The sequence below is a fragment of the Triticum aestivum genome, chromosome 2A, assembly GCF_018294505.1.
Source record: "Triticum aestivum cultivar Chinese Spring chromosome 2A, IWGSC CS RefSeq v2.1, whole genome shotgun sequence".
Taxonomy (NCBI): Eukaryota; Viridiplantae; Streptophyta; class Magnoliopsida; order Poales; family Poaceae; genus Triticum; species Triticum aestivum.
The window spans coordinates 163,760,283-163,777,835 of NC_057797.1; the positions used below are offsets into that span (position 1 = coordinate 163,760,283).

General features: G+C 47.7%; 1 protein-coding gene across 1 annotated transcript; it reads right to left on the reverse strand.

Moving 5' to 3' along the window:
- Window positions 1-3,025: 3,025 nt before the first annotated feature.
- LOC123188148 (GDSL esterase/lipase ACHE) lies at window positions 3,026-11,179 on the reverse strand. Its single transcript, XM_044600191.1, has 5 exons — window positions 10,736-11,179; window positions 4,285-4,497; window positions 4,018-4,187; window positions 3,665-3,935; window positions 3,026-3,559 (listed from the first exon to the last, which is right to left on the reverse strand). Exons 1-5 carry the CDS (start codon window positions 10,998-11,000, stop codon window positions 3,291-3,293), a joined length of 1,188 nt encoding a protein of 395 aa, XP_044456126.1. The 5' UTR covers window positions 11,001-11,179; the 3' UTR covers window positions 3,026-3,290.
- Between the last annotated feature and the right edge of the window lie 6,374 nt (window positions 11,180-17,553).

Sequence of the window (17,553 nt, forward strand, 5' to 3'; positions counted from 1 at the left end):
TTGCGTTGTGTTTCTTCTTTGAGAACTTTTACATACTCGCATAGCCATTGAAGCGAACTCCCACCGTTCACTCGTCCATCATGAACGAACGCCGTACTCACCTCAAAGGTTCAAACCACAAGAAAAAACAAAACCACGTATACAAGACTGCCAAGTGCAAATATGTCATATGCCTTACCGGTAATAATATCTACCAAACACTTATAGACTGTCTCAGCCTCTCAGGACAAGACACGTGCATTGCGTTGCCCTTCCCTGTGATGCATCCATGTTCCCGCTTTTCCTCAATCACAAAATGAAGCTGGTACTGTCCAATAAATGATGTAGATGTAAAAATAACTAACTTTTGCATTTTTAAGGCTTTAAAATCCATTTTCAACAGATGATGTAGATGTAAAAAATATTACATCCCTGAAGGAGATGTAAAATACAACACTCGAGATGCAAATATACACCTCCGTCCACAGGAAAGGCAAAATGGTTGGTCGCGCGTCAATCGCCAAACGCTGTTTTACTTTCTTTCCCCAACCTCATCTTCTTCCTCTCGTCTTCCCGTCGCATTACCGCCGCGCCCGCCCGCCCGCCGCACCACGCCAGATCCGCCCACTCCACCACCCCCACCGCCAGTTTCGCCGCGTTTCGCCCTCCGCCAGAAGCCACGAATCAGTCGTTTTTCCGCCGCCCTGCGGTCGCCGCCCGATTCGTCGTCGCTGTCGTGTCTGCCATCGCCACAGCCAGCACCCGACCGCCAAGCACCCGCATAGCCACCACTGCACAGTCGCCCCGCCCGCATCCTCGCGAATCGGCCGTATTTGCCGTTCCACCACTGCCTCCCGGTTCTCGCCGCCACCATGTTCGCCGTCGCTGCAGCCAGCACTCGACCGCCAAGCACCACCCCGCCCGTAGGCCTGCAAATCAGCCGTATTTCGTTCGTCGTCGCCTAGTTCGTCCACCACCACCCGCCGACGCCATGCTGTCGAAGAAGCTCCCAAAGAGCAAGACGGGGTTCTTCGGCGTGCGGGTGAATCCGTCCGGCCACTTCGGCGTCGAATTCACCAACATCGACCGTCACTTATGGATCGACACGTACCCCATGGCTGACAAGGCCGCTCGTGCCTACGACGTGGCAGTGTGGCGTGCTGGGAGGCCGAAGACGGACCCGAACTTCCCAGAGATCGAGACTTGGGCAGATGCGGAGTTTCTCGTGCCAGAGGGCATTCAGATGGAGAAGATACCGAAGAAGAAGACAAAGAAGAGGCCGGCCATTATCGTTGGTCTCGGCGATAGCGACGAGGCGGCGATGGCGAGGTTCCCGCGGGAGCATCCGGAGTATGTCCAGGCCGACCAGGAGTTCTTTTGGAAGTGCGACGCCGAGCAGAAGGAGGAGGAGGAGGTGAAGAAGGAGGACGAGGCCGACCCCTCGACGGTGATCCGCGTCAAGTCGTCGTCGGAGGACGACAAGGGGTTCAAGGGGGGCTCCGATAAGGACGACTACAGGATGCCCTAGGACGATGAGTACTTTGGATTAGTTATATTAGTCATTTAATTATGTTTAAACTATGCATGAATTATGGTTGAACTATGTATTAATAAAGTAGTGGTTCAAGTTTCTAGTTTTTACCTCCCTACTTTGCATCATCTATTGGAGTTGCTCTTTTATATCTCCAATATACATCATCTGTTGGAGTTGCCTCAGTTTCCAAGACGTAAAATGCACTTTTTAAAGATGTAAAATTTTACATCTCCTGTTTTAGATCTCCAAATTAAGATGTAGATGAAAAATACCTAACTTTTGCATCTCCGAGGACCAAAAACACCTCTCCAACAGACGGTGTAGATGCAAAAAAAATTACATCTCCGCGAGGCTACAACACCTCGCGATGCAAATTTGCATCTCCAACTACAGGAGATGTAAAAAGAGCAGCCGCACGCCAAACGCCTGTCATTTCAGTTCTCCTCCCCATCTTCATCCTCCCGCCACCCACCGCCGCCCCACCGCTCGGCCGCCGCCCAAATCAGTGCGCCGCCGCGGATCCACCTTCGCCTCCCCGTCCGCCTCCGATTCCACCTAGTTTCGACCGCCACCCGCCATCGTACGGCCCGAATCGGCCCGCCGCCGCTCCACTCCGCCCTGACCCCGCCGGGCTGCCCCGCTCCGCCCAAGCTCCACCCCGACCCCTTCCCCTCCAGCTCGACACTGCCGCCTCCGCCCCGACCATATCGCCTCTGCACCAGCTCTGTCGCGCACTACCTCGATCCCACCGCCTCCGCTCCGACACCGCCTCTATCACGTCGTCTCCGCAGCGCCCCACACCGTCGCTGCACCGCACCGCCCTGCCCCGCCCCGCCCCGCCCCATCGTCGCCATGCCGTCGAGGAAGACCTCGAGGGGCAAAACGAGGGTTCTTCTATGTGAGGCCGAAGCCCTCCGGCAACTTCGGGGTGGAGTTCAGCGACGCCGGCCGCCGCTTTTGGCTAGGCACCTACCCCACCGTCCACGAGGCCGCGCGTGCCTATGACGTGGCGGTGTGGCGTGCCGGGAGACCGAAGAAGGACCTCAACTTCCCAGAGATCGAGACCAAGTCGGATGCGGAGTTGCTCGTGCCGAGGGGCATTCGCATGGAGGAGATCACAACAAAGAAGACGACGACGAAGAAGAGGCCCGCCATGTCGTCAGTCCCGACGACAGCGACGAGGCGGCGATGGCGAGGTTCGCGCGTGAGCATCCGGGGTGTGTGCAGGCCGAGCAAGAGTTCTTCTCGAAGCACGTCGTCGAGGGGAAGGAGGAGGACGAGACCGCCCCCTTGACGGTGATCCCCATCGAGTCCTCGGAGGAGGAGGACGAGGGTTGTGACGACCCGTACAAGGATGAGTTCTGGGAGCAGTTCAAGAGCTCCGATGACAAGTAGTTTTATCTTCGGTGTAGTTCAAGTAGTAGTAGTTCGAACTAGTAGTAGTTGAGTTTGCTGTGCTTTTTATTAATTAGAATTATGTTTAATTATGTTTGAAATGAAATAATAGTTGAATTTGCTACGTTTGAAGTATAGGTTTCAAATGAAAGTAATTGAAGTATAGTTTTACATCTTCATTTGCAACTTCTATTGGAGTTGCTTTTTTACATCTCCAATATACATCTTCTGTTAGAGTTGACACCTTTGGAGATGCAAAAGACACTTTTCGAAGATGTAAATTTTTACATCTCCAAATTTGCATCTTCTGTCGGAGATGCTCTTACAGAGAAAGTAGCAGCAGCAGCGGCACGGCCCACCTGACCAACGACCCGCCTGCAGTTCACTGCCCTTTGCTCCGGCAAGCCTGCCTCAGGGGCATGGGCGGGTCTGAGAGCCCGCCGCCGACGATCTGATCAAAGAAGAACTTGTTCGCCGCCTCGGTGAAGTGGACGCCGTCCCAGCTCACTCTCCTGGCCGGGTCGTCGCAGGATTTTCCCAGCACCACCCACTTCCCCTTCACCAGCACCTTCCCGCCACAACCAACCTTCGGGTCGAAGTTGTACGGGCCAGCGTCGTGCCCGCAGCAGGTGAGCAGAGGGTCGTCGAAGCCTGCAGACCAGAACGCCCAGCCTCAGATTTCTCCAGGACACTACGTACGCAAGCAGCAGCTACACGTATGCATTGTTCATCCAGCCATCGGCCATGGCGCATTACCTAGCTTGCTGGCTTGGCTGATCAGCTTGTACTTCGCGGCGTAGACATCGACGTAGGTGAACGCGGCGTCAGGGTAGGTTTTCCGAAGATGAGCCACTGTTTCCTTGAGCCTCTGGTTGAAGAGTTGCGCGACCTTGTTGTAGGTGACAGAGCAGCCAACATTGTCCTTGACCGCGGCGATGTCGGGCCGGCGAATGAGGGCGTAAGGCAGGCAGCCGATAGGCCCCGTGCTGTGGATCCAGAAGTTCCTTCCACCGAGCACATGCACGCTCTGCAGATCAATTCTTCAGTCAGTCAGTTGTCGAGCCAGCCTACTAGCTTGGTCATGTGATGGTGATCTTCATAAGACGTACCTGGATTATTGAGGTGAGCCTCTCCATGAGCTCAGGAATGAACGCTACGACTTGTTCACTCGTCATGTTCGCGAAGTAGCCCGCGGTGATGTCGTTTTGGCCGATGTCGAAGGTGTACAGCGCCTGGGAGAAGTACTCGGCCTTTGGCAGGAGCTCCCTGTAGATGCCACCTACATACATGGGAGTAAGATAAACAGAATGGATCTTCAGTTCTGTGTACTAAGACTTCGTACTAAGATAGGCCAAATTTGGTCTAGTTGTTACCACCTTTGTTGTTGTAAACGAACTGGCTTCTGTTGATGAACTGTTCGAATTCCCAGGACTGCACGTCCAAGGAGATGGGGCTGAACCCGGAGAGGAACAGGGATGTGTTCTGTCGGCTGATTGTCGAGCCGGCTGTCGCGAAATTGGCCCCCTGCGAGAAGTTGCTCCCTATTGAGTTGAGGTACGCACTTAGGTAAGGTATTCCCAGGTTTTCAGCTGCAGCATCAGCGGAAAAAAGATAAAGTAGATCATTAGCACATTGCAATGTGGCAATAGATTGTGATGAGTTCTAATTTCTGTTTCTACCCGTCCACTGAGCATTTCGCTTTTCTCAGCTAGCCTAAAAATAGCACCAAACACTGGCATGTTTTGCCTCCAACATTTCTTGTTTCTAGTGTCCTGGTTCTGAATTCTTTCAGACCAGTTTTGGCAACAAATAGCTCGATTTAGCCTTTTTGCTGAAAAATAGTCGTGCCATCGTCTTCCTAAAGCAACTTGTAGTGCAGGATCAAGCTAGTGGCCCATTGCCCTCCACTAAGAATATATTTAAAGCAAAGCATCCACACATGCTCTGACACTGCAGCAAAAATCTCTCCCGCCAATAATTAATGTACGGCGTCTCTTTATATAATACGATCACGCTGCTCACGTTTGTTCGTCGTTCCATTTTTCTAGCCACCTATCCAACCACCTCAAGCTTTCCTGACACTTAAGACCAGCCAAATTATTTATTTTTTCATACGACCTGTACTGGCCGGGTTCCACTATCAGAAGATAACGGAACATAAGTGATCTAGGTCTTACTTAGGAAAGAAGAATGCAAGGTCTCTAACTAGCCAACTAGGTGTCACCTAATGCTAACGCCAGCAGAAAGTAAAAATGAAGTGTTGCAGGATTATTAGTCTTGCACACTAGCCTTGTTTCTTGAGAAGCACAACAGCCCTCTTGGAATTACTTCTGAGTTATTTTGTTTGTTTGATTAAACAATATGAAAAACGTAAAATTCTAAGAGGTTTGAGTTGATGATAACTTTCTAGTATGAAATAGAGTGTAAATGGATCCTCGGGGAAAATTCCGACCTACGAATCTGGAAAACACGCATCGAAAAGATTTCAGTTCTGCCAAATTCTCTGGAACTGTCGTTAACCAAAGGAACAATTATTAAATCAAAGAGGCATTAACCTAACGTTTCTTTCTGTCCCTCTCAAATCAGCATCCCATTGTCAGTGTTAGATTGTATTTACATGTGTATATTGTAACGTTGTATACCACCTCATTATATATATATATGATAGGCCACCCCTAGAGGGTTGTGTCGGTTCCCCCAAAGCCTATTGTCTTACATGGTATCACGCTAGGTTACGTCCGTTTCCGCCTAAAAACCCTACCATGGCTCCGACAAGATCCACACCGCCAATGGAGCAGGTATGCACATCTCTCATATTGGTCAAGCATCACTTCTCACTAGACATGCCAATAGGAGTCTTCAACTTCGCAATGTTCTTCGAGTTCCATCTGTGACACGTAATCTTCTTTCAGTTCCTAAACTCACTCGTGATAATAATGTGCTTTGTGAATTTCATCCTTTTGATCTTTTTATTAAGGATCGGGGCACGAGGGACATTCTTCTTAGTGGGCGGCTTTGCCAAGGTCTCTATCGTCTGGAGCATCCTGGCGTCGCTCGCGTCTTCAGTGGAGTTCGGGTATCTCCGTCACAGTGGCATGCTCGTCTTGGTCACCCGGCCACACCTATTGTCCGGCATGTTTTGCGTCGTCATAAGCTTCCTAGTGTGTCTAGTAATAAAGATGTAGCAGTGTGTGATGCTTGTCAGCAGGGGAAGAGTCATCAACTTCCTTTTTCGGAGTCCAGTCGTGAGGTGAAACATCCTTTAGAACTTGTGTTTTCAGATGTATGGGGTCCTGCTCAGACTTCTGTTAGTGGTCATAATTATTATATCAGTTTTGTTGATGCTTACAGCCGCTTTACCTGGCTTTATCTTATCAAACGTAAATCTGATGTGTTTGACATTTTTGTTCAGTTCCAAAAACATGTTGAACGCCTTCTCAAGCACAAAATTGTTCATGTTCAGTCGGACTGGGGTGGCGAGTATCGCAACCTCAACTCCTTCTTTCAGTCGCTTGGGATCACTCACCGTTTAGCATGTCCACATACACATCAGCAGAATGGTTCAGTAGAACGTAAGCATCGTCACATTGTTGAAGCTGGTCTGACTCTTTTGGCCCATGCATCTGTTCCGTTTCGTTTTTGGAGTGATGCTTTCACCACTGCATGTTTTCTCATCAATCGTACTCCCACTCGTGTTTTGAATATGAAGACTCCCATTGAAGTTCTCCTTAATGAACAACCGGACTACACCTTTCTCAAGGTGTTTGGGTGTGCTTGCTGGCCCCATCTCCGTCCATATAACAAGCGTAAGCTCGAGTTTCGTTCCAAGAAGTGTGTTTTTCTTGGTTATATCTCTCTTCATAAAGGATACAAATGTCTTCATGTTCCCACTAATCGTGTCTACATCTCTCGGGATGTTGTGTTTGATGAGCATGTTTTTCCCTTTGCCAACCTCCCTGTGTCCACTACCGAGCCACCTGTCATGCATTCATCCTCTGTTGCTTCTGACCAATTTGATGATGTTGCATATTCTCCTCTATTGTTGCCTAACCATGGTGCAGGCACTGGTCGTGGGGCTCGTTTGGAGATTCTGGAAGCGCCATCTTCCTCTTCGTCGCCATCGCCTTCATCCTCGGCACCTTCTGTTGTGCATGAGGAGCACATGGCGCCCCTGCATGGCCTCGGTTTCCGTGCTCATGCACGGCCGATCGACGTCCTGGCCCGGTCGCCTCTGGCTTCTGGGCTGCCTTCGCCATCGTCGCGCCCTGCATCCCCGCCGACTGGGCCGGCCTCCTCGGTCCCCGTCTCGCCCAGGGTGTCGGGGCAGTCATCACCAGGCCTGGCCTCGCCCACCCCTGCCTCGCCCAGGGTGTCTGGGCCCTTCTCACCAGGGCCGGCCTCGCCTGCTCTCGCCTCGCCAAGGCCGTCTGGGCCGGTGTCACCGGAGCTGGCCTCGCCCACCCTCGGTTCGCCCATGGCCTCTGAGCCCCTGTCGTCGGGCCAGTCTTCGCCATGCAGCCCGGAGTCGTCTGTCCCGAGCTCACCTGAGGTGATTCCTGCATCTCCGGCGACCGTCACGTCTCCGTCACCTTCGCCTCCGCCGGCTCCTGCTGCTGCTCTACGTCCACATACGCGCAGTCGGAGTGGCATTTTTCAGCCTAAGCAACGTCATAATGGCACAGTTGCTTGGTTAGCGGCGTGCATGTCTGCTGCTCTCGCAGATCCATCCTCTGAGCCACGCACGTATCAAGCTGCTATGCGCATTCCTCATTGGAGAGAGGCCATGGAGCAGGAGTATCAAGCGCTTCTTCGCAATCAGACATGGACTCTTGTTCCTCCACAATCACGGGTAAATGTCATTGATTCCAAATGGGTTTTCAAAGTGAAGAGGCATTCTGATGGGTCCATTGAGCGCTATAAGGCTCGTCTGGTTGCTCGTGGTTTTCGACAGCGTTTTGGACTTGACTATGAAGACACCTTCAGTCCAGTGGTCAAGCCTACTACCATCAGACTTCTTCTCTCTCTGGCTGTTACTCGAGGTTGGTTTCTTCGTCAGCTTGATGTTCAAAATGCTTTTCTTCATGGTGTCTTGGCGGAGGAGGTTTACATGCGCCAGCCTCCGGGTTTCTCTGATCCGGATCGCCCTGATCATCTCTGTCGTCTGTCCAAGGCAATTTATGGTCTGAAGCAGGCTCCTCGTGCTTGGCATGCTCGTCTTGCAATGGCTCTTCGTGCTCATGGTTTTGCATCATCAACTGCTGACTCCTCATTGTTTCTTCTTCAAAGGCCTGAGGTTACTATGTACTTGTTGGTCTATGTAGATGATATCATTTTGGTCAGCTCCTCTCAGTCGGCTGCTACTGCGCTTGTTCGCTCACTTGGTGCTGATTTTGCGGTCAAGGACCTTGGGAAGCTTCATTACTTTCTTGGTGTGGAGGTTACTTCTCGTGCTGCTGGCCTTGTTATGACGCAGAAGAAGTACTCTCTGGATTTGTTGCAGCGAGCTGGGATGCTTAAGTGCAAACCGACGACTACACCCATGTCTACCACTGATAAGCTCAATGCTGTTGATGGTGTGCTTCTTTCTTCTTCTGATGCGACCGAGTACCGGAGTATTGTTGGTGGGCTCCAATACTTGACGATCACGCGACCAGACATTTCCTATGCTGTTAACCGAGTCTGCCAGTATCTGCAGTCACCCCGTGACACTCATTGGTCTGCTGTTAAGCGGATTTTGCGCTATATTCGTTTCACGGTGGCTCATGGTTTGCATATTCGGCCGTCTGACTCTGGTTGTCTTTCAGCATATTCTGATGCAGACTGGGCTGGCAATCCGGATGACAGGCGATCCACGGGGGGTTATGCTGTCTTCTTTAGCTCTAACCTGATTGCCTGGAGTGCTCGGAAACAGGCTACTGTCTCGCGTAGCAGTACTGAGGCTGAGTATAAGGCTGTGGCCAATGCCACATCAGAGATTATCTGGGTACAGTCCTTGCTTCAGGAGTTAAGTATACCCCAATCACAGCCTCCTGTTCTTTGGTGTGATAACATCGGTGCTACATACCTTTCTGCAAATCCGGTATTCCATGCCCGAACGAAACACATTGAAGTTGACTATCACTTTGTGCGTGAACGTGTCTCTCAGAAGCAACTACAGATCAAGTTTATTTCTTCCAAGGATCAACTTGCTGACATCTTCACCAAGCCATTGCCTTTGCCACAGTTTGAGACTTGCAGGCGCAATCTTACCCTTCTAGATTCATTAGAAAGTGGCTAAGATTGAGGGAGGGTGTTAGATTGTATTTACATGTGTATATTGTAACGTTGTATACCACCTCATTATATATATATATGATAGGCCACCCCTAGAGGGTTGTGTCGGTTCCCCCAAAGCCTATTGTCTTACAGTCAGAAAGGAAAACTAGCATCCCGAAAGCCAGAAGAGTACTGGTGCACGATAGTACTACTCTCCAACTGCAACCCAACACAAAATCTTCCCGCGACGATGGCATGGCAGTGGCATCGTTCGAGTGATGTTCCGCACATGCAGCTGACTAGCCTTTCTGTTGGATTGCACAGGACGGTGTCGGTAGGCAGCTGACTGGCTGGCGATCGATGGCGTGCCGGGTCCCGGATGGGCGCATGGGCGTGGCATCATTGCCACGGCACGGGCGCTCGCACGCGCGCGGCGGCGGGGCCAAAGTGCAGCTTGCTTCGGCCATGCTCTGGCGGCGCGTAGTCCAAGGCCGCCGCTTTCCGGCGATGAACTGATGCCCGGCTGTGGCCGGACAACAACCGCAACTTATTCAAGGCAGGATGTGAAATGAAATGGGCTTTCAGATCTTCTTGAGCAACAAAAGGTGGTATGTAGGGTAGAAAAGTCTTGTTCTGCTTGGCCCTTTCAGGAGACATCCCTTCTTTTTTACTGTACTACTCTATACTATTCCAGGAGTACTTCCAGGATCCAACGGACTAGGCATGTACAATGCATAACCTCAAGGTGATGCCTCGCATGCCATGTATGATCGGATATGACGTAAAGTAGGTTCGGATAAGGAAGCGGGATCCTCTCCAGGAGGCAGGTGCTTGAAGAAAAAAAGTACGATCCGGTGACAAAAGCTGAAAAGATTGGAGTGAAAGTAGAGATGCATGTGTACTAGAGTCTTTATTTTCTATTTCTTAATGAGGACCACTAATGGTAGCTTGCATTGGGAAGAAAAAAAAATGTAGATGCCTCAAATTATTTTTTGTCATGGAGCATATGTATCCATATGCCACCATTATACATGCCCAGTGACACGAAGTCACAAAGTAGCGCAAACAACATCCTACTCCAGCTCTTAGCATTTTATTACTCCAAGAGAAGTTGTTAATTAACTTTTTACAAGTTAATTTTACTGTACTCCTACAGGTTACTGCGTGTCTGCCAACTTTTATTCTCCTTCAGAACTCTTAGAAAGCGTATAACTACGCTGTAGTACTACGACGTTGGCTTTCAAAATTGCCTTCGCAGCTGCACCGCTACACATGGAACGAATTCAGGCTATATTTATTGGCTCCTGCAAGTGAAGGCGGTAGGTTTCGGCCTTATCAACCCGTGGGCCCTACGTGCAGCCGTGCAGAAGAACCGAGGGATAGATCGAACGGGTGAAAAGTAATAAGAAAAGTATCCTTGAAAAAGTAATAAGAAAAAAAAATTCACAGTAGTAATACTACAGCGACTTTGAAGAGCTCCTGACAGTACTGAGAGTTTGAGACATTTTTTTTTGTTGCGAATACTGAGAGTTTGAGACTGAAGGCGCTCCCAGCGAGCGAAGACGTACGTACCGATGAAGTCGATGACGAGGCGGCCGTCGCAGTAGCGGCCGGCGGGCATGCCGAAGAAGGTCCTGCCGTTGGGCGGCGGCGCGGCGCCGAAGGCGGCCGACAGCCCGCCCGTGTCCGAGTTGGAGTCCCCGAAGTTGAACACGGCCGGGAAATGGCAGTCGGCGCCCGCGCCCGCGCCCGCGGAGACCTGCAGCAGCAAGAACAGCAGCGGCAGCAGCGCCGCGGTTCCGGCCGTGGCGGTGCGGCCAGAGGCACCGGACGTCATTCCGTGGGTCAGGTGAGTGTGGCCGCACTGAGGGACGGGGGTGAAGGACGAGTGCGCGCGGGCGGGGAGGACGGGGCGCCGGTTGCAGCGGGATGGTGGGGTTTTGAGGGGGTCGCGGGATGGGGGGATGGGTGGATCGGCGGATAGAGATGGGCGAGTGTGAGATGAGCACAAATGCGGGGCGCAGGATTTCGGGCCGATAGCGATAGGGGGCGTGGCGTGGTGGGGGTGAACGGTGCGATGACGGCGCCGATGCCCTCCCTGCCTTTGGAACGATGCGTCCGTGGCGTGCGCGCGGGCGGGCGGTGTTCCGTTGGACTTTGGTGGATCACGTTACGCAAAGTCCGCAAAAATAAATAAAAATGTTACTCTTACCTAAATGATAAGTGTCACACGTGTGCCGCAAAGCAACATAGCTCAAAAGTCTTCATTATCATCCGTTTTTCCATATCAAAACAGATGACATTAAAGAAAATCTTTTTGGTTTTACGAATTAAAAATGTTTTATCTTCTAAATAAAAAATCTGATTAAAAATCCGTCTTCATTATTAAATCCGTCTTGACGAGATCTTTAAAACTAGATTCCAAGTTAATATTTTTAATGATTTTCTTTTTGCCAAAAGTTGCCATAAAGTTTACACTAAAGTTGCCATGACATGCTTCATCTAGTTTTTTATTCTAGATTTAAAGCTACCATTGTATTTCATCTATTTTTAGGGCAAATTTTATTAATTGACCATGGAATTTTTTTAGTATTTAACCATGGCAAATTTAATTCATGGATCATGGCATTTTTTAGTAATTCAACATGGCAATTTCAGTTTATAGATCATGACAATTTTAGTATTTTGGCTGTCAATTCTAGTATTTTGACCATGGCAAATTTTAGTGCATGTATCATGGGAAATTTAAGTAATTCACCATGGCAATTTTATTTTATGGTTCATGGCAAATTTAGTCATTGATCATGCATTTTTAAAGTAATTGACAACAGATTTCTTTTTAATTATGAACCATGTCAAAATTATTTAATGGATCATGAGAATTTTCTGGGATTCACCATGGTAAGTTTAGTTTCTTAATTCCCTTTCAATAATATGTCAAAATTTATATAAACGTAGAAGAAAGGGTAACTCAAACATATCATGGCAACTTCAATCTAAACACCATAGCAATTTATGTGCAATAGACATGGCAATTTTAAACCCAAAAAAAAGCCGTCGGAACATATCGGTATGAGATATAATTTTGACTCGTCGCAACAGATTTAATGGTGAAAACGGATTTTCTATCGGATTTTTCATTTAAGAGATAAACATTTTTAAAAACTGAAAATCCAAAAAAATTCCTACATACATGCATGCGGTGACGTGGCAATCCATTTGCTATAGAGACATGTGATGCGCCTCCGTCTCTGCCACACGTGTGGCATCACTTCTTCTTCATCTATTTCTTCATTGGGCACTATTTCACCAGTGCCCATTAGCTTGATAGATTCCTCAGGAGGCATTTCATCTAGCACAGCAGGCAGGTGTTCTCTTTGTGAGTTGTTAGTTTCATTGAACCACACATCTACAGTTTGAACAACCTTGTTGCGATAGGTGTTGAAGACTTTGTAGGCATGCGAGTCATTTCCATAACCAATCATAAAACCCTCATGTGCTTTCAGTGCAAATTTGGAATTGTGATGTGAATCTCTAATCCAACATTTAGCACCGAAGACTTTGAAATAACTTACAATGAGTTTTTGGTCAGTGAGGAGCTCATATGAAGTTTTCTTGAGGAATTTGTGAAGATATACCCGATTAATGATATGACAAGCAGTATCAATTGCTTTAGGCCACCATCGATGAGGTGTCTTGTATTCAACATGCATAGTGCAGGCCATCTCAATGAGTATGATGTTCTTGCGTACAACAATTTCATTCTGCTGAGTATAAGGAGCAGATAGCTCATAAGTAATACCAAGTTCGTCAAGATAGTCATCAAGGCCTGTGTTCTTGAACTCGGTGCCACTGTCGTTTCTGATATGCTTGATCTTGATGCCATAATTCTGAAAGAAATATGCCCTAGAGGCAATAATAAAGTTGTTATTTTTATATTTCCTCATTCATGATAAAGATTTATTATTCATGCTAGAATCGTATTGATCAGAAACCTAAATACATGAGTGAATACATAAACAAATACTGTGTCCCTAGTGAGCCTCTACTAGAGTAGCTCGTTGATCAAAGATGGTTAAGGTTTCCTAACCATGGACATGTGTTGTCATTTGATAACGGGATCACATCATTAGGAGAATGATATGATGGACAAGACCCATTAGTTAGCTTAGCATATTGATCGTTTAGTTTATTGCTATTGCTTTCTTCATGTCAAATACATATTTCTTCGACTATGAGATTATGCAACTCCCGGATACCGGAGGAATACCTTGTGTCCTATCAAACGTCGCAACATAACTGGGTGATCATAAAGATGATCTACAGGTATCTCCAAAGGTGTTTGTTGAGTTGACATAGATCAAGATTAGGATTTGTCCCTCCGAGTATCGGAGAGGTATCTCTGGGCCATCTCAGCAATACACATCATAAGCTTGCAAGCAAATGACTAAGGAGTTAGTCACGAGGTGATGTATTACAGAATGAGTAAAGAGACTTGCGTAACAAGATTGAACTAGGTATGAAGATACCGACGATCGAATCTTGGGCAAGTAACATACCGATGGACAAAGGGAATTACGTATGTTGTCATAACGGTTCGACCGATAAAGATCTTTGTAGAATATGTAGGAGCCAATATGGGCATCTAGGTTCCGCTATTAGTTATTGACTAGAGAGGTGTCTCGGTCATGTCTACATAGTTCTCGAACCTGTAGGGTTCGTACGCTTAACGTTCGTTGATGATATAGTGTTATATGAGTTAAATGATTTGGTGACCGAATGTTGTTCGAAGTCCTAGATGAGATCACAGACATGACAAGGAGTCTCGAAATGGTCGAGAGGTAACGATTTATATATAGGACGGTGGTATTTGGACACCAAAAGTGTTTTGGGATGTACCAGAAAAAAATCGAGTCATCGGAAGGGGTTCCGGGCACCCCCCCGGCAAGATATGGGCCTTATGGGCCAAAGGAGGGGACAGACCAGCCCACAAGGGGGCTGGTGCGCCCCCTCCCTTGTTTGGCCAACCCTAGGGAAGGAAAAGGGGGAGGGCTAGCCCCTCCCGCCTTTCCCTCTCATGGTAGAAAGGAAGGGGGGGCGCCACCCTCCCCTGCCTTTCCCCGCACTCCAAATAAGGAAAGGGGGCGCAGCTTGGGAGGGACCCTAAGGAGGATTCCTCCCACTTGGGCACCTCCTTTGGCTGCTCCTCCCTCCCTCTCACCTATATATATGTGGGAGCGGGCTCCTAGCACACAAGAGACAATTGCCTAGTCGTGTGCGGCGCCCCCCTCCACCGTTCACACCCCGGTCATATTTTCGTAGTGCTTAGGCAAGCCCTGCGGAGATCACTTCACCATCACCGTCACCATGCCATCGTGCTATCGGAAATCATCTACTACATCACCGTCTTGCTAGATCAAGAAGGCGGAGGACGTCACCGAGTTGAATGTGTGCAGAACACGGAGGTGTCGTACGTTCGGTGCTTGATCCGTTGGAGCGCGAAGAAGTTCAACTACATCAACCGCGTTGTTAAACGCTTCCACGTACGGTCTATGAGGGTACGTAGACACAATCTCCCCCTCTCGTTGCTATGCATCTCCATGGATAGATCTTTCGCATGCGTAGAATTTTTTTTGTTTTCCATGCAACGTTTCCCAATAGTGGCATCCGAGCCAGGTCTATGCGTAGATGATATGCACGAGTAGAACACAAAGAGTTGTGGGAGGTGATAGTCATACTCCTTACCACCAACGTCTTATTTTGATTCGGCGGTATTGTGAGATGAAGCCGCCCGGACCAACCTTACATGTCCACGCACATGATACCAGTTCCACTGACTGACATGCAACTAGTTTTGCATAAAAGGTGGCTGGCGGGTGTCTGTTTCTCTTAGTTTAGTTGAATCGAATTTGACTGCGGCCGATCCTTGAAGAAGGTTAAAACAGCAAATTTGATGAATCACCGTTGTGGTTTTATGCATAGGTAAGAACGGTTCTTGCTAGAAGCCCGTAGCAGCCACGTAAAACTTGCAACGACAAAGTAGAGGACATCTAACTTATTTTTGCAGGGCATGTTGTGAAGTGATATGGTCAAGATATGATGTGATATATGCTAATGTATGAGATGATCATGTTTTGTAATATTGAGAACCGGCAGGAGCCTTAGGGTTGTCGATTTATTGTATGAAGTGCAAGCGCCATGCAATTGCTTTACTTTATCACTATGCGTTAGCGATAGTTGTAAAAGCAATAGTTGGCTTGACGACCTTGATGCAATGACGCTACGATGGAGATCATGGTGTCAAGCCGGTGACGATGGAGATCATGACAATTCTTTGGGGATGGAGATAAAAAGCACAAGATGATGGCCATCTCATGTCACATATTTTGATTGCATGTGATGTTTATCTTTTATGCATATTATTTTGCTTAGAACGACGGTAGCATTATAAGATGATACCTTCACTTAATTTCAAGATAAAAGTGTTCTCCCTGAGTATGCACTGCTGCTACATGATACGTCTCCAACGTATCTATAATTTTTGGATTGTTCCATGTTATTATATTACCTATTTTTGATGTTTAATGGGCTTTAATATACCTTTTTATATTATTTTTTGGACTAACCTACTAACCAAAGGCCCAGTGCAAATTGCTGTTTTTTCGCCTATTTCAGTGTTTCGCAGAAAAGGAATATCAAACAGAATCCAAACGGAATGAAACCTTCGGGAGAGTTATTTTTGGAACAAACTTGATCCAGGAGACTTGGAGTGGACTTCAAGAAAGAAGCGAGGAGGACACAAGGCAGGAGGGCGCGCCTCCCACCATCGTGGGCCCCTCGCAGCTCCACTGACCTACTTCTTCCTCCTATATATACCCATATACCCTAAAAACATCTGGGAGCACCACGAAACCCTACTTCCACCGCCGCAACCTTCTGTACCCGTGAGATCCCATCTTGGGGCCTTTTTCGGCACTCCGTTGGAGGGGGAATCGGTCACGGAGGGCTTCTATATAAACACCATAGCCTCTCCGATGATGTGTGAGTAGTTTACCACCGATCTTCGGGTCCATAGTTATTAGCTAGATGGCTTCTTCTCTCCCTTTGGATCTCAATACAAAGTTCTCCTCGGTTCTCTTGGAGATCTATTCGATGTAATACTTTTTGCAGTGTGTTTGTCGAGATCCGATGAATTGTGGGTTTATGATCAAGATTATCTATGAACAATATTTGATTCTTCTCTAAAATCTTTTATGCATGATTTAATATCTTTGCAAGTCTCTTCGAATTATCAGCTTGGTTTGGCCTACTAGATTGGTCTTTCTTGCAATGGGACAAGTGCTTAGCTTTGGGTTCAATCTTGTAGTGTCCTTTCCCAGTGACAGCAGGGGCAGTAAGGCACGTATTTTATTGTTGCCATTGAGGATAAAAAGATGGGGTTTATATCATATTGCTTGAGTTTATCCCTCTACATCACGTCATCTTGCCTAATGCGTTACTCTATTCTTATGAACTTAATACTCTAGATGCATGCTGGATAGCGGGCGATGTGTGGACTAATAGTAGTAGATGCAGAATCATTTCGGTCTACTTGTCGCGGACGTGATGCCTATGTACATGATCATGCCTAGATATTCTCATAACTATCCGCTTTTCTATCAATTGCTCGACAGTAATCTGTTCACCCACCGTAGAATTTCTATCTTGAGAGAAGCCACTAGTGAAACCTATGGCCCCCGGGTCTATCTTCCATCATATTATTTTCCTATCAACTTGCTATTTCTATCGTTGTTTATTTTGCTATCTTTACTTTCCAATCTATATCATAAAAATACCAAAAATATTTATCTTATTATCTCTATCAGATCTCACTTTCGTAAGTGACTGTGAAGGGATTGACAACCCCTTTATCGCGTTGCTTGCGAGGTTCTTGTTTGTTTGTGCAGGTACTAGGCGACTTGCGTGTTATCTCCTACTGGATTGATACCTTGGTTCTCAAAAACTGAGGGAAATACTTATGCTACTTTGTTGCATCACCCTTTCCTCTTCAAGGGAAAACCAACGCATGCTCAAGAGGTAGCAAGAAGGATTTCTGGCGCCGTTGCCGGGAGGTTGCACCAAGTCAAGTCAAGACATACCAAGTACCCATCACAAACTCTTATCCGTCGCATTACATTATTTGCCATTTGCCTCTCGTTTTCCTCTCCCCCACTTCACACTTGCCGTTTTATTTGCCCTCTTTTCCGTTCGCCTCTTTTTGCTTGCTTCTTGTTTGCTTGTGTGTTGGATTGATTGTTTGTGACGATGGCTCAAGACAATACTAAATTGTGTGACTTTTCCAATACCAACAATAATGATTTTATTAGCACTCTGGTTTCTCCTCTTACCAA